The sequence below is a fragment of the Hesperophylax consimilis genome, chromosome 5 (assembly GCF_061612785.1).
Source record: "Hesperophylax consimilis isolate HC1 chromosome 5, BYU_Hcon_1.0, whole genome shotgun sequence".
NCBI classification, from domain to species: domain Eukaryota; kingdom Metazoa; phylum Arthropoda; class Insecta; order Trichoptera; family Limnephilidae; genus Hesperophylax; species Hesperophylax consimilis.
This window is the reverse complement of record NC_142840.1, coordinates 38,252,052-38,279,584: the sequence shown is the minus strand read 5'-3', so window position 1 is coordinate 38,279,584 and position 27,533 is coordinate 38,252,052. Positions and strand designations below refer to the sequence as shown.

Sequence of the window (27,533 nt, the reverse complement as noted above, 5' to 3'; positions counted from 1 at the left end):
TATATACAACACATAGACATCCAAATTAATAGACTTGCCCTGACGTAAAATCTTGTTATCATTTGGACAGCTGGAGGCAAACCATGTGACTATATTTTTGGTACCAGAAGGGGTCGAGAATTTATTTTTATATTTTTTTAACATAATTGTATTTCATAATGTTTTACCCACAGGGGTTTCCGTGCTGGGGAAGACATTTTTATTAATTTTAATATAATCTAATGCTTTGAATAACTAAATAGTGTTACAAACTATTCGATTTGGGAAACAAGCATAAACTTTTGCTAGCCCGATTTAGAAATTTAGAATTTATTTTCAAGCACTAAATAGTGATATTACAATGCGAATTACCTGTATACCGTCAGATTAAATTTATTAACAAATTACAGAAAGGGAGATGAAGACTGTGTACTGCGCACTTAGTTATTCTCCCTTCCCTGATGTGCATTGTCTTCCAATTTGGGTGTCTATGGTACTACAAGAACAAGTTGAAAGGGTTAAGTTACATGGAGGATAAAGTTTAGAGGATATTGATATGTGTAAATTACCCTCTTGTGATGGTGCTTCTCAATGTGATGTTCTTCCGGATCCCCTCCATTTTGATGACCTGGATGCAATAATAAAATTAGAATGGGCTAATCTAATGACAGTTAAATATGTTGGTTTATTTTTGGGGTGTTAGGCAATAATGCTATATAATAAAATTATATCCAACCGTTGTCACAATCTTAACTATATAGGTGTGTGACACATGACACCTCAAAATACAATCTTTATAGGCCACTCCCAAATAAGCGTTGATGCGTGTAGCGTAATGTGTCTTAGGCTTAAAGCAGAAAACTGTGTGCTGCAGCAGTATAAATTCTGAAATGGTGAGCTATGTTTAACTGTCAAAAATAAGGCAAGATGTAATTTGCTCAAATTCCATCTTTTTCAAAAAGAACATTATAAAAAAAAAGTGTTAAGGCGATGCACTACGTCGTGTAATATTTTAAATCGAGCCGCTATCAATAACACACCTTACGTAGATGGCAATAAGGCTTAAATTCCCGCTTAACACTATCCACCTTTTTTGATTTATGCAAGAAAAAATCATGGCCAAAAAGTGGCTTTTATTTTATTTTGTGGATGTTCAGGCACAAATATTTAAATGTTTTTCGATCATTTTATAAATAACTTAATTTTCCATATTATACAATAAAACCATAACCGAAAATGTGTTCATAAGTAGGAGATTTTGAACTTTAAAGAGTTTTCAAAGGCCTTTTACAATATTTTTTTCTGGGCTTATGAAAAGACTTATCTAAAAAATACTCGATTATTTCAAATGCCAAGATGTATTCTACTCGCAGTATTTAATTAAAGCATCTGAAACATTTCTAGGCGACCAAATTTTCAAACCCAAAACACGTGATTTTGCATTACTACGTAGTGCATCGCCTTAAGAGTAACTACAGTATAGTCTCTATAATACGAACAATAAAAACCAAACCTGTTAGGTTTAATGAATTTTCGGAATACTGAATTTTTAAGAAACAGCCGAATTTTCGAGAGTCTGATATTTTCTGAAAACTTTTAACGTAGATGCTACATAATCGAATTTTTTAAAATTATTTCTACCTTTCAAATGGGATACTGTGGATTTAGGAATATCATATTCCTCCGCTAATTTCGAACAATTCTCTCCGCCAAGGCCCGGTATATCAGTAGCTTTTAAGCACGGCCTGGTTGGAATGTCGAGTCTAGCGTGGCTTAGCATATAAAGCCGTATATAGGTCATAGATATCACCATTATTACATGATTTTAATAAAGGAATGTGTTTATTTTTTCATTGCAAAACCAAACTACTGTCATCGCAATGTTTCAAAATATCAATGATCGGAGTTTATTTTTACACAGGTTTATAATTTAAATATATATTTTTTTTTATGAACTTCAATCATCATGGTTATATTGCTATAAGTGAGGATACTAAATGAGGAGTGTTTTCACATATCTACCCAAAACGGTTCATTTCTATTTTTAAAATTTTATTCTCTATGTAGATTGTCTACAAAATGGCCAATCCAGATTATCAAAAATCAATAAACAGAGTGTCCAGGGGTCAACTTCGGGAGGTGATTCTACATGATGGTAGAAGTAAAAAAGGTAAATAACTTTTATCCCATTCACAAATATTTTCTAGTAGAAAAATATAATTTTCTCCATACTAGGGATGTAACGATACATGATTTTGCCGATACGATACTGATTTTTAACAAAAAATAATCGGCAATACCGATAGTGATGCCAATATTGATTGCCTTCGGGTTGTGTGAAAGAAAATAATCAATAAAAATGCAGAAATTAAATTGAAAAAAAAGCATTTATTTGTTTGGAATTAAATAAATCACATAGTTATAAAAAAGAAAGATACTTAAAGTTAGTAATTAAAATTTACTTGTGGTAGATTTTTGTTTTTGTCTTGATATCGGCTTTTATATATCGGCTATCGGCTTGCCGATTATATCGGTATCGTTACATCCCTACTCCATACAAACAATTCCAACTTTTGTACCTGAAAACTACCAGAAATGTTGAAATTTCGAAAAAAGTTATAATTCTTCTTTACTTATACTACCTCCCGAAGTTTGTGCACTTTACCCACAGACACCCTGTATTTACCTGCTTTAATTATGTGTAATAGAAAATGATATCTACATCTATATAAAAGTGAAATAACTAGAGAAGTACATAATGCAAAAGAGCCATTATTATCTTATTTCAATGTATCCTAGTAGGCCCCCAGTTACACATTAAAAAAAAACTTTATTTCTGATTCCTTATCAAATTTTTTGTCTAGGTATAACTTATGCATTTTTTGTAAGGACGGTAATCAACGGTAGGTGTTATATTTTCGTATTTTTTTTTTCGTGGAATTAGCTATTTTGAAGAATAAAGATTATAGAAAAGATCATTTTTGTTTTTATTAAAAACAACCATTTTACTGTAGAATTTAAATGTATTTATATTTCCCTTTGTGAAAACTTTTTTTTCAAATACGAAAATATTTTCCTTTTGTCAAAATTCACCATTTTCAACTTCTTTTCAAATAAAGATGGCTTTTTACAAATGTATTGAGTTTTCTTATTAGTCATCATGTCTAATAGTTCATTAAATTTGCATTTAAAAATTATCATAAAATATTAACCCCGAGTAACTTAAAACTGTCCAACGAGAAAAAAAGTTTTTGTAGATATTTCTCTTTGTGAAAACGCTCCTCAATTGTAAACGGTATTTGTTTTGCCGGAGTCAAATCCTATGTCTTTTTAAAATCACCTTTTTTTTCTCAATGGTTAACGTCATGTGTTTTCCATCGGGGGTGGGTGCACCCCGCCCCCGTCTCCCGGTGGTTTGGATTACAAAGACTATACTGTATGTACAGAAAACTTCAACAAAAAAGGAAACTGTTGAATTGGGTGACAATTTATAATGGCTATCATTTAAATGGTCAACATAATTTGGCTAGCTCTAAAATGTTTTTCTGCCGGCAAATATAATCGGTTGAGCAGCCACTTCTGGTCAGCACGTAGAACAAGATTGATCAGCAAATGTCAACCCCGAACCTAACCAAGTATTGAGTCTGATATTTTTTTCACTGCCGACAAAAATATAGTGTGATGTCCCAAAGACTTAAAAGGTGTTTCTCTTGCTAACCCAATATTTCAATTTTTTTTTTTTTTTTTTTTTTTTCCTTTATTCATGAAATATTAATGTGTACAGTTTTTACATGCTTTTCGACTACCACACTAGACACGAGGAGCCATTTAATTACTCCTCAATTATATGTAATAAATTCAAAGCTCTTACCTTTTTGTTCTTCTCTTCTTCTTTTCTGTTCTAATAATGCTTCATCCGCTCTGTCCTGTTGACAAAAAACAAACATTAAAAAAAAAAAATGCAAATCACAAGCGCAGTTACAATTTTTTTCTAACATTTGAAAGTCTTCCTTTTTAAACATAATTACTTCTGGAATTATATTTCTCAATTCATTTTTTAATAAATCCTTGACACACCTACCACCATATTTATTGTATCATACGTATCCAGACCTCCAGAATATTTCAAGAGAATTCATATTTACGCCAAAATCACAAGAACACTCAAACCCCGAAACCGCTTGATACCGTGTCGCCGACACATTTGGAAATCTTTACATCAAAATAACTCAATCAAATGATGTATTATATGTGATTAATCAAGATAATTACATAGCAATATAATAGCAGAACCTGAAACACATCTGAAAATAACCATCAACCACCTCACTCGAAGCCGCCAACCTACGAAGTGACCTCCGCCTAGGAAGCAACTCAGTATTTACGTGGACCCCCCTCTCTACCACCCGGAAGAAATTCCATGATGGCCGCCGAACTTTCGACCAATCACAGCACGGCATATCTCTTTAGGATTCTTATCAAACATTGATAACGAAATTCAATGCAACTAATTGTGATAACATCAAGCTTAATTTACAAGAAAATGATGGAAGATTCAACCCCGGAATAAATATCAACACGAAGAAATAATTATATGCTAATATAATGACATAAAAAATCATACCTAAATATGTTTGTTACTCTTTGGGAAATGTTCAAACCAAAGATATTTAACTTCAAACCCAATATGAAAATTTGTATAATTTATTAAACAATAAATAAACGAGACTGGGGGAGATGGTTTTGGTAGACTGAACTGACTTGGTTAAAGGTATCATATTAAAATATAACATTCCTCTCAACAAGATAATTGCAGAAAGGAAAAATACCTAACCACTTTACTCCTCACGAAAGAGGATAGAACGCCTCCGAGAGGGTTCGATTTGAAAACGTTCTATAAATAAAGAACCGAATTCCATACAAGTTAAGTTCAACAACTACCTCTGAAAGGGAATCCTCTCTCCTGAAAAACCATCTCCAAGTCTCCAAAGTCTCAAGAATTATTTTCAAGTGTTTTTATTCAGTAGTAAATTCAGTTTTTTGCCAGTAATAAATTCTTTTCGTCAGCTCAGATCTGGAAATAAATTTCTCTCTGATCGTGGCTTTAAACTCCACTACAAGCCTCTACAACATCTACCAAGACTGAAAACGCTGAAAAGTGTACCCAGCTACCTTCGTATCTACAGTTATTGTACGGACGGTATATTGTCTTGTACATTTATCAATCATTAAAAAAAAATGCTTTTAAATCCTTAAAACAATATTTTTGAATTGTATCACATAGTGTCATATCATGCAAACGATCAATGATCAAATCACACCAGCGCCAGCTGCTTCGAGCTTTCCAAATTACCTGCCATTACATGTTTGTGTTATAATTGCACATGTTGCTAAAGCAACAGTTTCATCACTGTTCAAAAATCCATTGCAGTTTATTATGGAGGCGTACATCGCGACATGACAGTAGTAACTGATAGCCATTGGCCCACCAAGCAAGCCCCTGGCTTCATTGTTACTTACCCTTTTCCTGCCGAGTTTACGTTCCTTGCGAGCCTCCCTTTCCTCTGTGCCCCTGGCCCCTCGGGTGGCTGCGGCAGCCGCCGCGCTGCCCCCCTTGCTGCTGCGGGTCCTCCGCTCCGTGGGTGACCCCTCTTTGCCCCCCTAAAACACACACACAACCACACAGTCCAACAATTAAAATCTCAACAAAATTGATTGCATTCCAATTTGTGAAGAATCGTATCATTAAATGCTCTCTAACAATGGGTTATTTCAACACTAGAAAATGAATAATATATTATGGAATTAAAATTAATTATAAACTTGATATTCTAATTGAGTATCGAATTATTGTAAGGTTCTGTACGTCTCGAAGACTGCAATGGGCTGGTCGCAGGGAAAGAAACTGAAAATCATGAATAAGTGGAAGCGATTCAAATGAATTGATTCTGTACATTGAGTTATAATGTAAAAAAAAAATATGTGAGGTTTGCAGTTGTGTATAAAGTTGAACAATTTTGTGCATTCATAACATATTGTATGCTTGTCAAATCTACAGTGGTAGGTGCAAAGCTAATTAGAACCCAGAACCTTTTATTAATAACATCCCACTGATGACACGTTACAAAGATTTTCTAATCAATTTTCATTTGTTTCAATCTGGAAAAATTATATGATGGCGGTGCATTAACCCTTAGTATGCCAAGACATCCAACTTTGATTTCCCAGTAGCTCACCGCACTTGCCTCGATTTAATGGTATTTTGAACCTTAAAAAATTCTCCTAAAATCCAAAAATTTTATTCGCTTAGCAAGGAAATAAGGCATCTTAACATTATTCTAGCTTGTTATTTCGTCACTTGCAAACATATTTATTTTATCTGTGAAAAAGTGCGTCCCAAAATTCCATCTTAAATATAATAATTTTTAATTTTCAAAGTCATAAAACTGTATTTATTTACAAAAAAGCCTCAGATAACTCATTATTATTTGTAAAGAACGCTTATTTAGCTGAAAAATAAGATAAATCTAAAAAAAATTTCGCTTAATATTTTTTTTAAATCATTAGAGAAGAAAAAACATTTCTCTGAGTACGAGAGCATCCCAAAAGAAAGGACTCCTATTTTTTAGAAACACAAAGTTTGTATTTCTAACCATATACTGGTTCGCCGCCATGTCACCGAGGAAGGGTTGAATCTCATCTTTCACCTTGTCATCGTTGCTGAAACACGTTTTTGGTCTTCTGTGAGCATAACTTTCTGATATATTTGACATTATAGGAAAGATCATTAAACAAGCTGGGTCCCTTGAACGCTCACAGAAGACCATAAAAGCGCATCAGCATTGACGACAAAATATGAGATTCAATCCTTCCTCAGTGGCAGCGAGCCGGTATGTCAAGTGTATACAAAAATTGCCACAGCGTTTACAAAAATGCATCAACCGAAATAGAAATTATGGAGAAAAATAGATAAATGATCAAGCTTTAACCCTTCAGGCCTCCGGCATATTCTGTCAGAAGGCAATGGAATATAAATGAACGTATTAAAAACTAAAAACTGTTTTTTGAAAGGTGATAAAATACACTTTTTATTTTATTATTAGAAATAAACATAAGTGTTTTTGAAATGTTAAAATTTTGAATGGAAACATAAAAAAATGGCTCAGCTTACATTTTTTTAAACTAAAATTAAAAATAATGAAAAAAAACACCCATTTTACTAGAAAAATGTATTGCAAACGTTTTCATCACCTCAATTTTTTGTTGTTCCATATGAAAATAATTAAATTAAAAAAATTCACAAAGAACATATTTTTTCTTTCAGATCATTGTCGGAACCTTTTCACAGAGGTGTACATTTTAATTCTTCGTCGTTAATTTATATATATATGAATATAAAGGGTGATGTTTTCTCATTCTAAAACCTTTTAGATCATCACCATGACAGTAAGGGAGATACAACTATTTCTATGTGACCACATTAGTCACAAACTAATAAATTAGCCTGAGAAAATGAAAAAATTATTCAAAAATGAGTGTTTCTTTGTATTTCTAAAAAAACAGGAGACCTTGTTTTTGGGATTACCCTCTTATAAGTAGCTAATTATAAAATAATTATAAGTATATAAACTCATTATGTGGTAAATATATTAGGAAAATAGTGTTAGCAGGTGTAAGGCGGGCGATTGGTATTTTACCCCCGGCATCCTAAGGGTTAATGGAATGGAATATCAAGGAAAGTGAATTTATTAAAGTGATCCTGCGAAGAACAAATCAATTTATCAAAATAGATAAATCAAGCTTGCTTAGTGAACCTGATTCTCAATGCAGACACTATGTATTTTATTGTATGCAGTCAGTATAGGAATAACAAATTCAAATGGTTACAATAATAAGAGAATGTTAGTAAAACATGCAGCGTGAAAATAATAATACATAACAGTTGATACGAATTGTGTATCCAGTTAATCTTAACCTCTCAGACAAAGACTTTTATCTACTATGTGTTCCTTTGAGAACTGTCAAAACGTGATAATTTTTGTGTTATTTACGAGTTTTGCTAAAAGCTTCTAACTGACGTTTTGGGAAACGTAGCCTCATTCTAAAAAATGTTTTGGAAAGATTATGAAATCCACTATCGCATTGTTTTGTTATACGTAAATATTTGCGTTTCTAAATATACATTTTATGAAAACGTCAAAAATATGTAAAAATCGCTTACAATTATTTCAAAGCCTTGAAAAATGTACTTTTTTCTGAGTATCATAAAGAAATAACACTTTATATATTGAAGAAATATAATTAAAAACTATTAGTCACCTCAAAATATTAACCGTCCAAACTAAAATATTTTTAATAAATTATTTAGAAACGCAATAAATTATGAACGAACAAGATGACAGATTCAATCGGCTTAGATAATGCAACTCTACGTTCCATAGATATTCTTGAATACAGACGCGTAGCGTTATTCATTATCGATACTCTGTTATTTAAATCATGGCAATCCGTATACTAGTGATGGAAATAAATCGATTTTTGTAACATCTCGCGCGTTTACGTGAAAAGACATTCTAATGTCTTGTAAGTTTTTAGATTCTCACGGCCAAAAGCATTTTTGTTGTTTGTTTTTGGGGTGTTATGCCGTGTTGCGCTAACTCCTTCTTTAGCAGACGTTTCGGACAGCGTTGCAGTGTCCATCATCAGGGTAGATCCGAAGATGTGTAAAATACACACATCTTTTTACACATCTTCGGATCTACCGGATCTGCCCTGATGATGGACACTGCAACGCTGTCCGAAACGTCGGCTAAAGAAGGAGTTAGCGCAACACGGCATAACACCCCAAAAACAAACAACAAAAATTCTAATGTCTTGACCGCTATTATCATATTTACGTCTTTTGACGTTCTAATGTTCTGAGTGGTTAATATATAAAAATTCAGGCTGCGTATGTTTGTGCACGCAAAACTCGAAAAGTAGTCGACAGATATCGATGAAAATGTCAAAGTTTGTTCTTATTAGTGCTAGGAGTGTTAAGAGAGTGGTTTGAATGGTAGAACAAGTCAGGAAAGCAATATCTCTGCACCGGTATGAGATACTGAGTCGAATTAAAGACAATGTAATAAGCAATGTTATTACATTTTAGAGGCAGTTGATAATTCGGTGGGCAGGAAGCTTGGTAACAGTCAGGCGGATCAAATTTGAAACTCAGAGCGGGTACTAACTTCCTCCTTTTTCATAATAAGTGATGCTTATTGAATAAGGCACATTCAGGTTTGAGTGTAAGCACAATAAGGTGTGATAAAATAAAACAATATTTGTCATTAAAATAGGTACAGTGCTAAGTTAGTTTAAACAAATCATTCCAAAAATGGTTAAAGTTATATATTACACATCTAATCTATGAAAATGGTAATTCAAATGTTAACAATTTTAGTGGAAATCATTCAAAATTCCACTAAAAGCCTAGTTTTATCTACACTGTTAATCTTGTTATGTATATTAAAACCATTAAAATCAAGCTACTTTCAGCTAGGACCTATACAAAACTAGTTTTTGTCTCTCGAAATATGAATCATGTACGAAATGGTTAATTCAATTTATTTAATACTAAACACTACTAAGCACAACTGAGAAATCTCATCATAGAGTGGTGTCCGAAGGGGGCCAAAATTGTCCTAAAAACTGCTGGACCAATGAGATAAATGAATTAGGTGGAAACACAAAGAATCAAGAATATTAGAAGCAGTTCGCCAAGGCATTCACCTCGAAACCCGTTCATTTGAAATCCACGGGACTTAAAACAAAATTTCGAATAAACGAATTCTCAATTTATTCTAAGAAAAAAAAATAATTTTCACCAAAAAGTCGAGTTCCGCAGCAAACCCTTCAAATTCAAATAAAATTCGTAAAAATACAATTTATTCTCTTATAAATCGAAATTGTCTTCTCGACTGATCTGTAAGATTCAGATTTATGAAATTATTTGATATATTTTCGCACAAATAGAATTATTCCAACAAATATACATGCATATACCAAAATAAATTTCAAATTTAAAAAATTAATAAGAATTTTTTTTAAACAAAATTTCCAAATTATGCATTTTTTTTGAATTATCAGGGTTTGAATTAAAGAGGTTCTACTGTAACTTGTAATAACATAAATTTCAATTTACGAGTTGTTCTTAAGGAATTAATTAAAAAAATATCTAAATGTGCATAACCAACAAAAAAATCATATTATGTCCTAATCAATACTATTGGTTAATTGACCTAACACGCCATTTCTAATCGAACCAAAAGCAATTACACATGTTTTCGTTGGGATATATTAATGATATGAAACTAATTCTTAGTATGTTGTATAACAAAACTATCATGAAATACTAAACTACAGTCAAACTTGGTTATAACGATCACGGAAATAGCGAGGTCATGGTTATAATGAGCAATTATAAAATGATATTTTAATTCGTGCTTGTTTTCATACAATCGTATGCTGTTATAACGAGGTTTCATAATTGATGTAACGTCCAAATATTTTTGTCAACACGATTTCTAAATAGGTAAATACATAATTGAGTTTGAAAAAAAAACCTGATTCTCGAAACCAGTCATAAACAAGACAAAAGGATGATCTCGGACTTCCCTTAAAATACCATTAGGGACGGATTATCCCAAGCTTTTATGACATTTAGCCTGAGTTGCCGCTCTACGAAACATTTCTATTCGGTAGGTACTATCGCGAACTATGTAAAAAGGGTCATATAAAACCTAAGTCATACGAATATTGGGACTTCCAATTTGGTTCCCTTTTTACAACTTCTTTCGTTTTGCTACTCATTTTAAATTTGTGTCCGGTTTTCCCAATTTCGTTCGAAAATCAATAAATTTAATGTTATGTAGGATGAGTAGGTACCTACGTACACAGTTTATTAAAATCATATCTTTAGTGATTAGTCAGTCAGAAGTAAACCCTTCGATTACAACCATGTCTAACAAGAGGAAATGTCTCTCAATTCGCGATAAAGTCCATATTATTCGGGAATTGGAACGCGGCGCAAAAAATGTCGAAGTGTGTAAAAAATTTTCTTTGTCATCTTCAACGGTTTCAACATTGTGGAAAAATAAGGATGTTTATTTATCTGCGTTGGAGAATAACATCACAGAAACTAAAAAATTTAGAAAGTGCGTGGTTCCTGACGTTGACGAAGCGTTACTAAAGTGGTTTAGTGTGCAAAGAAGTGCTGGATTTGCTATTGATGGGCCGATTTTGAAGGCGCAAGCGGAAAAATTCGCGAACCAATTCGGAAATGACAATTTTAAATGTAATAACGGTTGGCTTGATCGTTTTAAAAATCGGCATAACATTGTTTATTCAAAAATTAACGGTGAAGCTGCATCTGTGGATCCTGTAATATCAAGTGCGTGGGTTCAGAGTGTTTGGCCAGAGTTGAGAAAGGATTTCCGTGACCAGGACATTTATAATGCGGATGAGACAGGATTTTTTTATAACTTAACACCCACTAACACCTTTAAATTTAAAGGTGATAAATGCATTGGCGGGAAAAAGTCAAAAGTTCGTTTGACAGTGCTTGTGTGCGCCAATATGACCGGAACGGATAAACGAAAACTGTTTGTTATTGGGAAATCACTAAAACCGCGATGTTTTAAGAACAAAAAATTGCCTGTTGAGTACACAGCTAATAACAAAGCATGGATGACTTCTGAGATTTTCCGCAAATATATTTCCGACTGGAACAGGGAGCTTTTTAAGAAGAAGAGAAGCATTCTTCTTGTAGTGGATAACTGTCCTGCGCATCCAAAAATAGAAAATTTATCCAATATAAAACTTGTTTTTCTGCCGCCGAATACAACATCCATATTACAGCCAATGGACATGGGTGTAATAAACAGTCTGAAAAAATTTTATCAGAGGTTTGCGGTACTTCATCTTATTGGCCAGAGGGAGAAAAAGTTGAATGAGAATTTAACAATATTGGATGCGATCATTCTTTTAAATGATGCGTGGACTAATGTATCACTGAGTACAGTTGCCAATTGCTTTATAAAATCTTCATTGAAAACTAGAATTGATGATGTGCATGAAGAATACGACGAAGAAGACAACATGCCATTATCAGAGTGGCTAAGAACGAATAATATTAATGATTTTAATAATGACAATATCGCAGACTTTGTGCGTGTTGATGAGGGTTTATCGACATGTGGACTTCCAACGGATAGTGATATCGTAGAGTCTGTGTTGCATAAAGACAATGAAGGTGATGAAAGCAGCGACGATGATAATATGAGTACAGAACCGGAACAAATTACAATAGGGGAAGCTAGTGATATGATGGATAAATTAGTGAGTTTTTTCGGTAGCAGTGAACCAGATGATGAAACTTTTAATGCGTTAAGTGTTTTGAGGGGGAAAATAAGAAACATTAAAGTGAAAACATTAAAACAATCCTCGATAGTGAATTTTTTTAATACGATTTAGAGTAAAATAAAAACTTTTGTTTAATGTTAAGTGTTTGTACAATTTATTACATATAATAATTAGTGTAGTTGTAAGTTTAATCGTTGTATATTAGGGTAAGTACCTATATTACATATATTTAAAAAAAATTAACGCGTTTGATTTATAATGCATATGTATGTTTTGTGAGAGCTTTATACTATGTAGGTTTATGTATATAAATTCTTATAAACCTATTTTGGATATAACGAGTAATGGCTATAAGGAGCAAATTTAGTCGGTCCCCTCGTGCTCGTTATAACCAAGTTTGACTGTATTTCCTAAAAATAATCTGATTGCAAACTAGGCAAAAGGTACATCACCTACCTGCTTTGGATTAATCGAATGGTTAATGATTAATCAACGTTGTAAGATTGTTACTATTTCAAGGATTGCTAAAAATTATATAAATAGATTAATTTGTTTGGGGTCAAAACAAATGACAAACCTCGAAGGAGTGACATTCTCACAGAAAAGGATTTATGATAATTGATTTAAATATAATATGGCGATACTCACGTACTGAGAGTAAAATAAATCATTGGCGGTATGGCTGAAGATTGGGCTGACTGATCCACCATTAGAATATATTCTTCCCGCACAGAACAGTTCATTTTCACAGCTTCTAAGGCCATCAAATCACTGGCATTTGGTTTATCACTTTTATGTTGGAATTCATTCTTTTTTATTACAATGTTCTATTGTTTCTTCCATATTCGATTTATTGTTGTTTTTAATATTCTGGAAAATTATTTTTGTATTTGCGGCAAAATATTTTAAAGATATTGATTAAGATAAATTATTACTTTTTTATTGTTTAGTAAAATTATTATTTGTATATTGAAGTTCCCGGTGACATTAATTGGTGATCTTCTGAACATCGTACTTTTAAAATTCATAGCTTTCTGTTGATCCAATTTATTCATTATTCCTTTGTAAAACATTGTTTTTCTTCTGTACAAATCATCTTCAACTTGTCATTCTTTGATTATTTCATTGTAAAGCTGCACGGAAGCATTCTTTGAAAATAATAAATTATTGTTTTCAGCAGAAATGTAAATCTATAAAAAAATCCTCGGCTCTGTCTACTCTCTCCATTGGGTCCAAATATCACAATAAAAAAGGTCGGCCATCAATCTTTTGTAGAATGATTAGTGTTTTGTTTGAAGGTGTTTCATATCCTGACTTATACAGTAGATTGTGAAGATCAAGCTGAGAGAGCTTCTGTTGGCTTATTATAAAGTATTCACATTGCTGAATGATCATCACTTTTTCCTCAAGGTATTAATTAACTTTCAGAATTCTGTTGAATTGTTGACTTTTAATTTCAAACTTCTGCAACAGTAGTTATTGTTTGGAGGGGCAATTTAGCGGTTTTTGGGAAAATGTCTGCATTCTTTTTGGTAATCGTTGTACTTTTTAACCAATTTCTTATCTTATAAATTATTTTTGAAGCCTTAATGCCATGATCTTTTGCTGCCTTTTCATTGCCTTTGTAGCTTTATTGTCACTAAGCCAGCTGTTTCCAATATTCCAGTAGTCTTGGAGTCATCAATTTTTCAATCTTTTTTATTCTGTTAATTTGTGTTTCCATCATTCTTTGAAGCCATATTTATTGTCTAGTTTTAAACATTATTGATCATCAAATTGTTTGTATTTAAAAAATTTATATATATTTGAAGCTTTCTTGTCATCTACTTTTCTACCACTTTAAATGTCCATGAAGCGTAAATAGTAATCATGTTTTGACCTTTTAAAAATATGCCTTTGCAGTATTTTATTGCCATCAAGTAGTATTCTTTGCAGCTTTAATTTCATCAAGTTTTGACATTTCTAATTTTATATTTGCAGCCTTATTGTCGTTTTTCATCTTCAATCGCCAACTCGCCTTTTTCAAATATCTTTGTAGTTTTGGTGTTGGCTTTTCTGCCTTTTTATGTCTTTATAATTTTTCTTTCCTTCTTTTAATTTGTTATTTAACATTGTAGCCTAGTGTCCAAATTTGTAACTTTTGTAGCATTGCTGTTTGTCATTCGTGAAGCATTCATTTATTTTTGCTTTGTCCATTTTAGGTATTTTTCTCCATCTTCAGTCGGCTCAGGGCGTTTGTGATCTTCTCAATAGTCCCCATGTCTCAGTGGTTAATATTCATCAATGTTGCCTCTCTTCTCCCATCACTTTTCAGGTTAGTTCACTTATCACATTCCTGGATTCTTCCATTTGTATTATCATTCTATATCTCATAGTCATCCATCCCATTGGTCACCCGTCATTTCTTTTCTTATCCCCCTTATCCATTTTGAAAATGTCTGCCTTCGTTCTTCAAAATAATGTTCTTGGGTTACATTTTGTTCTTGTTGTTCTGCCCTTTTAACAATATCCGGTCTCCTGTTTCTAAATTGACTAAACCATTAGTGCTTTTCCAAAAGCAAAATAACAACAATATCACCATCTTCTCGCATCACGTCATCAATTGGGTCATCCATCTTCATCCTTCGCCGTCAATTCTTCAAGACATCAAATAGCACTTAATTTATACATCAGATATTAGAATGTCTGTTTAACTTTCAACCCGATGGCTTCATTGCCGGTCCAGCGGAGAGTAGGGGTTATGTCACTGTTTGAGGAAGAAAGGTAGTTTGGGTTGGTTGGTTGATCTCAGCCCAATCTCCGTACCAAGTGCCGGAAGCTCTCACCAGCTCGGGGTATACTAACCTTCAGCGACGAACTCTCATCCAATTTCCGACGCTTCATATCTGCAAAGGGAGAAACAGTATGAATCTTTTAAATATTTTATTTAATTACCTCTCTTAACTGTTCTGTCATCTCTTTGATATGGTGTGAAGGAGTGATTAGTCAATGGTAGAAGTACATAAATCCATAGAAATGAAACATAACGTCTGAGGGCTAAGCATTCATTTAGTGACAGTTAAAAAATAAATAATGCCAGGTGGAGAGCAGTAAGTCCCAGTTGTTTTGCAGAAATTCAAATGTATTGTGGTCAAATGGCCATTGTTTTTTTTTTTACAATTTGAAAGGTCGCTGAACGTCGATTGTAAGTGAGTTTCAGCTTTCTATCAAATTGTAATACATAAGCTGGCGAGCTTAACAACATGGTAGTTGCCCTCTTCTGCTACAATTTGTTCAAAAGCTGAAATGTACTTAGAATTGTCATTTAACAGGAATCCTTCAAGAGTAAAAAAAAAAAAACAAAATGGCGCTGAATGGCTATTTGATGACTTTGTCAAACGTGAATTTCTGCAAAACAACAAGTCACACAGTCGCTGCACGAGGATCTCTGTGGAACACAATGGCAAGATCAAAATGAATAAATGCAAGCATAAGGCATGAAAAGGTCAATGGAAACCATTTAGGCTGATTTTAGTGTCACGCCGACCGCACGCGCACCGTCGGCGCTGATGGTCGAGATATATGAACTTCTAGGAAGCGTTTTTGAATGACGCGTAGCTATCAGCGCGCAAGGTGGTCAGCGCTGATGGCTACGCGGCCGTACGCGTCGCGCATCAGCGCCGCGTATCTGTCAGCGCTGACCATCGCACGAGCGCCTCTACTTTCAGCGAGCGTTCTAGTGTCGAGCGGAGCAGACGTCATCGCGTGTACAGTCATGGCGAATCGCGAAGTGGATACAGGTCGAGTTATCGATGAGGTTCGCCTGAGGAAGAAATTGTGGGATTCATCCGATCCACTCTACAAAAATAAAGATGCAAGAAACAAAGCCTGGGAGGATATTGCCGACACATTGTTCGAAAATATGGGATAGGTAGTACAAAGCAGCAATAACTAATACACTCCGCATTTTGGTCTTCGACTGTACAGTAAGGCGGTCAGTACGATACTGAAACGAGCCACGCTGAGCCTCAGCGCTGACGAACTACGCGCTGATCTATGAGCGCTGACGGTGAGCGTGACACTAAAATCAGCCTTAACTTCCTTTTAAAAATGCTCTAGGAGTTAAATTTGTTTTCGAGTACATAATATTACTGAAAATAATTGTAATGAGTGTTTACTGTTACCTCTCTCTTGCGAGTCTAGAGAATGCGCTGCGCGGTGTGATCCGTTGCTGTTGGTGCTGGAGAGAGAAGACATCTCCTCCCCGACCCCCGCCCGGTCCACCCCTCCTCCCCCTGCTCCGGGGGGGCTCACTGCCTCCAGGTACCTGGCCTCGTCCTAACAATCATATAAAACAAAAGATGTAAGGGACACATTTTTAAAACCTGCAGATAAATCTGTTGAACTGAAGATTAATTGTTTATCCAGATATCGTAAGCAATAAACTGAACAGGGGTATAGTCCATATAGGCTTTAAAGTTGTGAGTGCCAAAAAAAATAAAATGGAAAACAATTTATCTTGTATCTTACACCCGACATCGCAGCCATATTTTTCTGATATAAAAATTAAAAAGTAAAGAATTCTGTATAGGATCAATAAATGAGAACAACATACTCTGTAAGAAGTCCTCTCGGTGGGTGTTCGATCCTTGACGGCACGACGCTCCTCTTCACCCCTCCCGCTCCCACCCCCTCCGCGCACCTCAGCTCCTCCCTTGACCACACTCCTCCTCTCCTCCCATTCCGCCCCCGCTGCAGCTGTTGCAGCCCCACTTCTTCTGTCTGTGCTTCCTCCCCCACTGCTGCGGGACCTGAAAACAAAAATTATATTATAATATGTAATGACTCGGGTACCTGATTAGGTACTTACTTTCAAATAATATTTTTGTCTATGGTGAAGTACTGCTTGCGCATCAGGAGATTTCTGTGTGCTGTAAACACTTAAATATATTGGAATTTGTTTGACTTACGGTTGGCTGGCATCTCTCTTGGACTCCCTAGCGGAAGTTTCTTCAGTCTTACTATTTGACTTCCTTTCCTTAGTGCTGGAATCTTTTTTTGTTTCTTTATCTAAGCAGAAAATAATTAAATCAATATGTAACATTTTTAATCCTTGTTTTTACAGTATCTTGAAAATCTTCTATTTAAAATTATCTAATTTAAAAACAAAAAGTCATTAATTATTGCATTGGCAGGAGTTGAAATTTCAGAAAGGGGACGAACCTGCCCCGTTGGCCAGTGAGACAAGAGTAGTGGGTGGTGGTGCCCCGCCTTCGGGGACCACGTGATGGAAGTCGGCCTCGCGCATCATGCTGGGCGCCCGGGCGCGGAGCTGCCCGCTGTAGCTGGTGGCCAGGATGTACAGGTCCTGGCGCTGGTTCTTCTCCTCCTCGCGCACCTGGGGAATAGGTGCGGGTTAGATCACTCAGTTGGAATAATTTTACATGATCGCATTCCTAAAGCAATACCACCATAAACTATAATAACGGGCTTAATGATCACGCTTTTACACTAGACGGCTGATCACAATCATGAGCTGAGAAAGGATTGAGAACAGGTTGTCTTCCGTTCGGAAGGGTGAAGAGTGGGAAATGTCGATTTTTTTTCTGTTCTTAATAATAATATGATGTAATGGTGTTCTTTTATGCTTTTAGTCAAATATTTTATGTATTATTTTTAAGCAATAATTATTAGCCTGAAACATCTACATATAAATATAATATATATAAATTGAAGGATCTCAGCAATCAGAAGGCTGCAGGTTCGATTGCCGTCGGCGGCATGTATTTTGCGGCCAACACTAAACCAGTCTTTAATTCTGACATACACCAGCACAAAAAAACAATCACAAAATCTAATATACTTATCGTCATCTACTATAACGACTAAATTTGGAATAAACTCCTTACAATACATTGCACATAAGCAATATAACGCATTACCTAGTAATCTAAAACTTCCGGTAACGAACAAAAAAACATTGGCAAAAGCTCTTAAAAGCTATTTCCTCAGCAGTTTTATTAATGACTGACACATTCTTTCTTTGGAACTCCAAAATAACTTCTGCGTTTATTTATTTTGATGTATCTATGTTATCTTGTCTTTAATATAATGTTATCTTTCCCGAAACGAGTTTTGTAAACTCACTGGGAATAATACATTATAACTTATTATTTTGTAATGTATTATTTTGTAATAAATAAAAATAAAAAATTTTCTCCAAAGATTTCTTCAATCCATATAGGCTAATAATTATTACTTAAAATTAATATGTTATCCTTTGTGCTATGCATAAAAAAAACCTTGTCTCTTAAATATTAGTTTATCATTAAAAAATAAAATATTTAGATGTCGGAAAATGGGAAAACATTAAAGCATGATAGACATTGGGATTGAAATTCTTCCAACGCATTAATAGCCATAATGTGATGTGACGTGCAATGCATACCTTCTCAATCTTCCTCTCGATGATCTGACTGAGCTTGGCCAGCACAGGGAAGTGAGGCAGGATCCTGATGAGGACTATCAGGGAGTTGCGGATCTGCACATAGTCTCGGGAGTCCAGGCACACAACCATGGCCTTAGTGATCTTGTAGTGCCACTTGTGACAAACATGCCTGAAATATAATGTGCATTAGTGAAAAGCAATAATTTATGTATTTTCTATTACTGCAAGGGGAAAGGTAATATATGTTCCCAATTGTCACTAAATGGGGATACTATAGTTCCACAGGCTCTGGGCACAGCAGGCATTAATGTAAGTATCAAGAGGATTAGCCGCGATAATAATCACCTGTAATTTTCATATCCAACGTGATCGTTGGCCTCTGTGAATTGGTTGGAGACGCGGAACTTGGTGACGAAACCAGGCGAGTTGGCGCATTCCTTCTGGAAGGCAGCCTTCTCACCGTGCCAGCGCATGGCTGTGCCGAGAACCGCGCATAGGAAGCGTCCGTAGCGAGCCGACTCGCCCTCCGTCAGGCAGGTCACCGTATAGGTTATGTCGCAGAACAGCTGTACAAAAACAGACAATAACATTGACTTTAGTTACAGACAATGATAAAATTTTAGAATAGGATTAACCCTTCTGCTGCTAAGAGTGCATGCATACTATACTTACATGTAATAGTTTAATTTTAATAAAAAAGAATAACTGTAAAAAAGAAAGTTGCATACAATGGTTATTTTTTATACAAAAGGCCACTGAGATTTAGCATGTCATAATTTAAGATTAAATCGGTCTTGACAAGAATGTACAATGATTTTTAGGAAATATCCATAACAAGAATGAAGACTGAATACTAACACATTTAAAAGAGAGAATCACAACATACCACATAACAATGACCATAGATATCCAAATTAATAGAGCACCCCATCAGAGAAAGCGGAACCATGTTGCGCAAGGCGAGGAGGTGGCGTGACCGTCTCCCCTTTATGTGATTTGTCAATATATGAATCTGACAGTATACAGGCAACTCGCATTGTATTAAAACTATTTAGCCAGCGGAAATAAAATCCGCTTATGAATTACTAATCTTTTTTACAATGGTATGAAATATTCTTGGCTGCGTAAAACTTTACTACAAAAACAAACATTTAGATTCTGCGCAGAAAAGTCCCACAATGGACTGCGCTGCAAACCGTTGCCTTACTTTAGCGAATTTCATTTTTCTGCGCAGGGTCTGGTTATTTCAATGTGTGCTCTTCAGCGGTCAACACACGATTGATGTCGTAATTTATACAAAGCATTCTCGAACCCTCTTGGCACCAGAAAATATGGTTGAAAATATGATCACGTGGTTTTCCTTCAGCTCGTCGAAATCATTTCACGTTAGGACAAGTCTGTCAATTTGAATGTCAATGTCAATGACATAATTACTGCCACTATTTTTTGTAATAGAAAAAAAAGTTTTAATTACCCTATCATAACACAAGAGCGTGGAGAAGTTCTCTGTCTTCAGCGAGTGTATTGTCTGCAGGAAGTGGGCGCAGTAGAGCGCGTCGATGCTGGTGAAGATGCAGCGTGGAAACAGGCACAGCTGCATGAACTGCGTGATAGTGTCGTTCTTGGCCGACTTGACCGAGCGCGATGGGAACCAGGAATCCTTCTCCTGCTTCAGGCGGTGCATCACACGTTCCACATACTCTTGTTGCTTGCGACACTCCTCCTGCAAAGGGGTAAGTCAGAGAGTTGAATTGTCATTCTGATGACATACCCGGTCACCATCACTTTAATATAAAACTGGGGATTTATTTATTATCAAGTCAAATTTGCAAATCGGAATGAAGATTATCGATGATGGATATTTAGACTACTCTACATTAGGTAGGCTACAATGTCATAAATCTAGAGCACTTGACATAAGTAGTCATGTTGTTAAAATAAAGGACAATTTTGAGTACTTTATGGTACCTAAAACAAATTATCAAAAACTGACAGGCACTTCTAGCATTAACCCCCAGAAAAAAATAGTTACAGTAGAACCTCGTTAATTCGAAATCCACGGGGGACATTGAAAATCAAAATTCCAATTTACAAAATTTCATGTAATTCAAAATTTTAAGAAAAAAACGCACAAAATCGAGTTCCTCGGCCGCTGCTTCAAATTCGGGAAGTATATCTTGGGTAAATTCGTAATAATATGACCGATTCCCGTTTAAATCGAAGTTTCACACCTGATTACTTTCGCAGTCAGCCCTTCAAATTCAGTATTTGAAGTAAATTTGTAAAAATACCACGCATTTCCAAGTAAATAAAATTTTCACGGCCAATTTCCATCGCAGCCGGCCCTTTAAATTTAGATATTCAAAGTTAATTTGTAAAAATATAATATGTTTTCCTTTCAATTCAGATATTTAAAAAAAATAAGATACATTTTCACGTAAATCGAAATTTTGCTGCCGATTGCCGTCGCAGTTAAAATTTTAAATTTCGATATTTGAAGTAAATTCGTAAAAATACTATATATTTCCGCTTATCAAAATTTCGCTGCCGATCGCGATTGCGGTCGGCCATTTAAATTCAGATATTCAAAGTAAATTCGTATAAATACAATACATTTCGGTGTAAATAGAAATTTCGCGGCAGCTTTCCGCTGCAGCCGGGATTTGAAAATCCAATATTAGATGTAAATTTATAAAAATACGACATATTTCTGAGTAAATCGTATTTTCTCACCAGATTGCGCTCAGGCCGGATCCTCAAACTTATTTTTAAAAGTAAATAGAAAAAATACGACATCCAGTGTAAATCGATTCAGATTTACAAAATAATAATACAGATTAGAACATAAAATTAAGATTTATTTTTGCAAAAATCGAAATTTTTAAATTTAAAGAAACAAATTTTCTTGTGCGGAAATTACGAATTAAAAAAGCATTTTTTTGGGAATTTTTTTTTGGCGAAAATTACGAATTACGCATTTTATTTGAATTAACGTGGTTTTACTATATTCAGTACTTCTATAATGATATTAACTTTAGAACCGATCATGGGGAATAATTGGGCACCTTTGGAAAATGTATTTGTAAATAACAAAAATTGGAATAACAAAATAAGACATAAAATTATAGTAGTAAAATTAAAATTGAATGGTTCTATTTGCTAAAATTTAATAATTGACATCACTAGCAAGTAGATCAAAATGTTTTTAATTACAATTTGATAGTTGTGATCAATTGGATGACAATCAAACAATATTATAATAAAAATATTTATATTAACGCCAAGGGAGAAGATCGAAGAAGAGTTTTAAATATTTAAAAAACTTCCTAGGTTACGAATAACCTGATGATAATATTCGAACATCTCCCACTATTATCACAGTAAGCAGAAAATGTTGCTTGTCTCGTGATGGAGGACTTAGTCAGCTGAGGAATTGCACTCACGACGCCTGGGTGGGAACCAGATGCCATGCCAACTCGGCCACTGACCGGCTCAAAATTTAAATGGTAGAATCTTTCGGTGAGAGAATTGTATTTACCTTCAGTTTGTTCTCCAGCGTGAGGTATCTCTCCTGCTCCTTGCGCCCCTTGGCTGCGTTTGCACCACCCTCCGAGCCGGCAGCCGCCGCCAGCCCTTTAACACGATCCATCTCGCGCTCGTAGCTGTCCACTGGCACGTACAGGTCCGACATAGTCAGCGACCAGAACGTCACGTAGAACTCGGGGGAGATGTCCTCCCAAACCTGAGGAACAAAAGTTATTTTACTGAATAATTAAAGATTGAACCCTCAACCTCTTGTTCGCCAGCGTATCCTTAAAGATACTAAACATTTGTCCAAATTAACTAGCTATTCTGGGGAAACTACTTATGGTAGATTGTATACTATTTTTATAAATAGTATATAATCACATCATGTAAGATGGTACAATTTCAAAAAATATAATTTTTCAAAACAAGTAACTTATTACAAAAAAAATAGAATAAGCTGGCGCACGGCGAAATTTTTGCATCGGCGATCAAGAAGTTAACGAAATTTAATTTGGGTGAAAGCTACTTATACCGATAACATAATATAAGTCATACCTTGGAGGGCAGAGTTGTGGAGACAGCTGTGACTATAGGAGCCATGGCAGCTGAAGCGGCCTCGGCATATCGCTGCTGCTTGCTGTTGGAGGGTGACGATCTCTCGTGGCGCAGCTTCTCGTAACGAGAACTGATGCTCCAGGAAAGCGCAGGGCGGGCCAGGAAAAAGGCAACGTCCGCACCGATGTGGTACTCTTGGAGCATAGCCTAGAAAGATGTAAATGATATAGCAATGGAATAAAAGAAGCGAGGACAGTCAATAACTTGGATCTAAAGTAGTGTCCAACCTTTTACAATGCACATACATAGAGGTAAGTATTTTAGATATTACTTTCATATCTTAAAGTGATATAATTAATACAGTTCTTTGATTCATGCACTACAATATGATCAAGAGTTAAGTAATAAGTTTTCAGGGGACCGGCAGGAGATTGACAACTACTATCAAATATGGAGATGGCATGTATGGAGACAAAACCAAAAATCTTTTTTTTTTTTAATATTTGGTTTTGTTATTCTTACCTCTATAGGTGGCAGTCTCGAGTTATACTCGTCATGAGTATGCGTGGCTGCCAGGAAAGCCCCAAACTGCACCAGGGTGTCCTGGCATTGGTCGATGAGGCGGCCCACGAGCTTCAGGTGAGGGCGGGGGGCCCCCTCGGCGCCCCCGTCCTGGTACACGCAGCAGTGGCGCTGCTGGGCTGCCAGCAGGCAGAGGGCCGAGTCCAGGCCCTCTCCCCCCGAGACCAGGGCTTCCTTCAGACGCTGGGAGGACTTCTTGGTGTTGCGGACTTGGCAGAAATAGCCTGCCTGAGAAGAAATAAAAATTATCATTATTCATTATTAATTCAATGCAAACTGGGTGCAAAAAAATATCTTTTAGGAACTTAGTGTGCATTGCTTTTTATAACAACTCAAGTGTTTCGTATTATCATGGTGTTCGGAAACTAGTGATATAAGCGGGAAACCAAGAGAACCAAAAACATAATTTTTTTTTAATTCCCAGAATTTCCCTTTTTTTACTAAAGGTTTTTTTTTGTTGTGTTTTTTATTCATAAAAATTTAAATGATTACAGTTTTTTGTTTCTACAACCACCATACTAGGTCCATGCCCGTATTATGGTAGTAAAAAACTATTAGAACCGGGTATACTAAAAAAGTTATAATTCAAATGTAATGTAGATTTACCAGTTTTCCACTTAGGTCATAGCAACAAAATAGACATCAACTTTTTACATATATGTATGTATAAAGATGAGAATGGTAAATATATGAGTATGTATTGAGAAACAACAGTGTAACAATAAAAAAAAATGAATATCATACTTCTCCTCTGAGGAGTTCCCCGCCAGCCAAGGCATCCAGCTGCTCGTTGGTCATTTCTTCAGCAGCCTCTATACCGGCCATCTTTTGGACTATCTCCTTTAGGATTAACAGGTCCAAACTGACAAAGAAAAATTCTAATGAAGAAAAATATTCAACAGATAGATACAATAAAAGTAACGCACATTGTTAGGATCTTCTTCCATAGTGATACGCAATTATCCGATACTCATGTTGTGTACTCACGTCGCAAACAACTGGTCCGTACATGTCGCAAACAACTGGTCCGTACATGTCGCTACTGAAATATTATCGAGTTCTTAAAATGTCAAAACTTTTTTTTTTACATTAACTACACACAGGAGGCCCTGAGGAAAATAATTTTCTCCTAGGGTCTATGTCATCTTTGGAGATGCTGTGTGGAGGGTTTTTTTTCCCGCCACTCGCGAGAGACTGGCGCCGCCGACGAGTTTAAAAAATCTCAGAAACTTGTGCCTGTGTTCAGCCTCCACGCAGATGTAAGGTGATAGTCGCCGAGAACGTTGTAATCGTTGAGTACTGGATATTTGCATATCCCTGTGGAAGGAGGGCCTTAGGTTAATTTGAAGCGATCGAAATTTGGGATCACAAGTTGGGTTAGGTTAACTCTGATGTGCATGATAGTGATGGGTGATGCCCTAAATTCTCTGATTACTTCTTCTGGACAGTGAAAAATTAGTGTGACAACCATATGAAAGAGATAGCATGTTAAGATCATGAGCGAAGGGCTTAACAATATCATCAAATCTATGCAGTCATTTAGTGTGTAAGTGTTCACTGTTCAGTATTTGTCATTTATGTTACAAATATAGGTGTTTTCATGCACATGTGAATTTGTACCATATTTGTGGCGTTGTGTGAAATTACAGTATTCATATAAATATACGTCGCAGTAATATGTAAGTATCACAGGTCCATATTAGTTACCTCTTCTGTGCCTTGAGCTGGTTCACGACGAACTGCAGAAGCGCAGTGAGGTCAATGGCATACTTCTTGCAGGCGGCACCGCAGAAGGCGGCCAGGCATTGTAGCCAGGGTGCGGCGCTGGAGCCGTCAGGCTGGACACGGGCGCGCTTGCCCCCTCCCAGAGCCTCCACCAGGCAGTAACCCAGCATGTCGTACGACAGGGACGTCAGGTACTTGAGGGACTCCACCACTGGACCTGAAATAATCGTAATGTTTTAATTATCCAATGAAGAATACTAGTAGTTATTTAATAAATCAAAGCCAAAATTTCCTCTTAAAACATATTTTTTGTAAGTAGGTACTTAAATACCTACCTACTTAACATTTGAATTATACAATTTGTCCAAAGAAAGTCTTTGGGTATGATGATAGACATATGAATATTAGTAGACATGCCCTAAGTGATTAAAAGCGTATTATCCCCACTCCCCATACCGGTTCCATTGGAGCCGGCTGTGCTCGCGTATGGCCTCAAGTGAAATTTGAAAACGTGACGTCATCATTCTTGTGCGAACTATGGTCGAGGCATCATCGGTTCATTTTACGAAATAACACGGCAAAATGTTGACTTGTACTATGAAAACTTGTAAAAATAGATTTGAAAAAGAGAATTAACCCAATTGTCGTATTACATTCCATATATAAGCATTATTTTACTTTATTTTAAGCTTATTCACATCGTATAATATAGATCAGTTTTAGAAACATATACTATCACATCGAGAAACGTCTGGACGCGAAACACAAAGCTGGTTGGTTGCTGGGAAGTAAATTATGAACATTTATAAAAGTGTCTTAACTAAATACTTAAACGAAATATTCGACTCTGAAAATAGAACCGAATTTTTTTGCCGAATTTGGACTTCGCAAATTTGTTCATAACGTGGCGAGTAATTTGCGATCCCATGTAAAAATGACTATTCATTCAAAAGCAGATTTTACTTTTAAGAAGTAAATGGTGATATTATAATGCGAGATGCCTATTTACTGTCAGATTGATTTATTGACGAATCACAGTCAGCCTTACTCCCTTCGTTCTTCAACAGTTGATTTTACCCCTCGCCATTATCTTCTCGTCTATTAATTCCTATGTCTGTGGGTATGATCTAAAATGGTAAGTATACATAAGCATAGCCCGTCATTCCACTGTAAGACCCTGTGCAGAAAAATTCCACAATGAACTGCGCTGCAGACCGTTACATTAATATAACAAACTTAGTTTTCTGCTTAGTGTCTTACAGCACTTGATTTATGTATGTAAATGTAAAATATTTGCCTTTATTTGGACTTATCTGCATTTTTCAATATTATGAGAATATAGCTGAAGAAAGTTTGAAAAAAGAATTAAGATGTGTCTAATGGACGGGTTGTTTCAGAAAATTTGAACAATTCTTCAAATTTCAAAGTTAATTTTCAAGTTCTGTGAAAGATTTTTTCAAGTTCTGTCAAGCAACCAGAAATCGGATTTGCAAACTTTGACACCTCAGAACTTGGTAAGGTGAAGTTAGAACTCTATCTAAAGTGAGGAACTGCGCCTCGTAAAAACGATCAACTATCAGATAAAAAAAAATGGCAATTGCAAAAAGTTCAAAGTGATGTTAGAACCTAATAGAATAAATAGAAGCTTTAAAAACTTGATGTTAGAACTACGTCATATAAGTATCTACAGAAATACAACACAGATGGCTTTGGAAGTTATTTTGCTCATAGAAATAAGCAAAAGAAATATGGTTTTGCATTCAAAGATCATTTTTGAAAAAAAAAGGCATTTAGAACCTTCTCCAAACTGAGGTGACAAATAGCTCCTGTCTTAACTCGTCAGACCTCGGAAGGACATTACTATATAGCCTCTAAAGGACAGATCTGACCGGGGTGTCAACGCATTATAAAATATTTTTATCTTTTTTTTCTATAATGCTTAAAAATAAAATTTTAAAAAATTTTCATAGTGCATGGTTATGAATTTCGACATTTTTTCATTGACAGTTGTATAAACTGTATAAAAAGTGAAGTGAGAGTTTTAATACTTATTACCTACACAAAAGGAATATGTTTTATAAATATCGAATTCTTTCAAAATTAGGGACGTTCCGAGTCAAAATGTCCTTTTAAGTTGTTTTGTTAACATTTTTATGTTTGAAATTAAAAAAATATTTTTTAGAATGTTTTTTTCAAATGCAAATATTTCAAAGATAATTTAATCTAGTTTCTAAAATAGCATTTCTTTTAACCTTGGAAGCATTGCGAAATTCTAAGAAAATTCACCATGTCGTTGTGACTTGTTGATAAAAATATTTAAAAACCTGAAGGGTCCATT

At 35.3% G+C, this 27,533-nt stretch overlaps 1 protein-coding gene across 1 annotated transcript in view; it reads right to left on the bottom strand.

Annotated features, from left to right (window-relative positions):
* The window catches only part of tho2 (THO complex subunit 2-like protein), a 41,122-nt gene that overhangs the window by 2,024 nt on the left and 11,565 nt on the right, over positions 1-27,533 (bottom strand). The window contains exons 11-26 of the mRNA XM_089631856.1: positions 25,178-25,412; positions 24,215-24,332; positions 23,411-23,698; positions 22,889-23,095; positions 22,344-22,547; positions 20,280-20,528; positions 19,151-19,371; positions 18,806-18,974; positions 17,581-17,755; positions 17,328-17,427; positions 16,973-17,168; positions 16,542-16,695; positions 15,223-15,263; positions 5,500-5,640; positions 3,851-3,905; positions 549-607 (exon numbers count right to left, since the gene is read on the bottom strand). Of these exons, the coding sequence (XP_089487982.1) occupies positions 549-607; positions 3,851-3,905; positions 5,500-5,640; positions 15,223-15,263; positions 16,542-16,695; positions 16,973-17,168; positions 17,328-17,427; positions 17,581-17,755; positions 18,806-18,974; positions 19,151-19,371; positions 20,280-20,528; positions 22,344-22,547; positions 22,889-23,095; positions 23,411-23,698; positions 24,215-24,332; positions 25,178-25,412 (2,612 nt within the window). The remainder of the gene's footprint in view (positions 1-548; positions 608-3,850; positions 3,906-5,499; positions 5,641-15,222; positions 15,264-16,541; positions 16,696-16,972; positions 17,169-17,327; positions 17,428-17,580; positions 17,756-18,805; positions 18,975-19,150; positions 19,372-20,279; positions 20,529-22,343; positions 22,548-22,888; positions 23,096-23,410; positions 23,699-24,214; positions 24,333-25,177; positions 25,413-27,533) is intronic.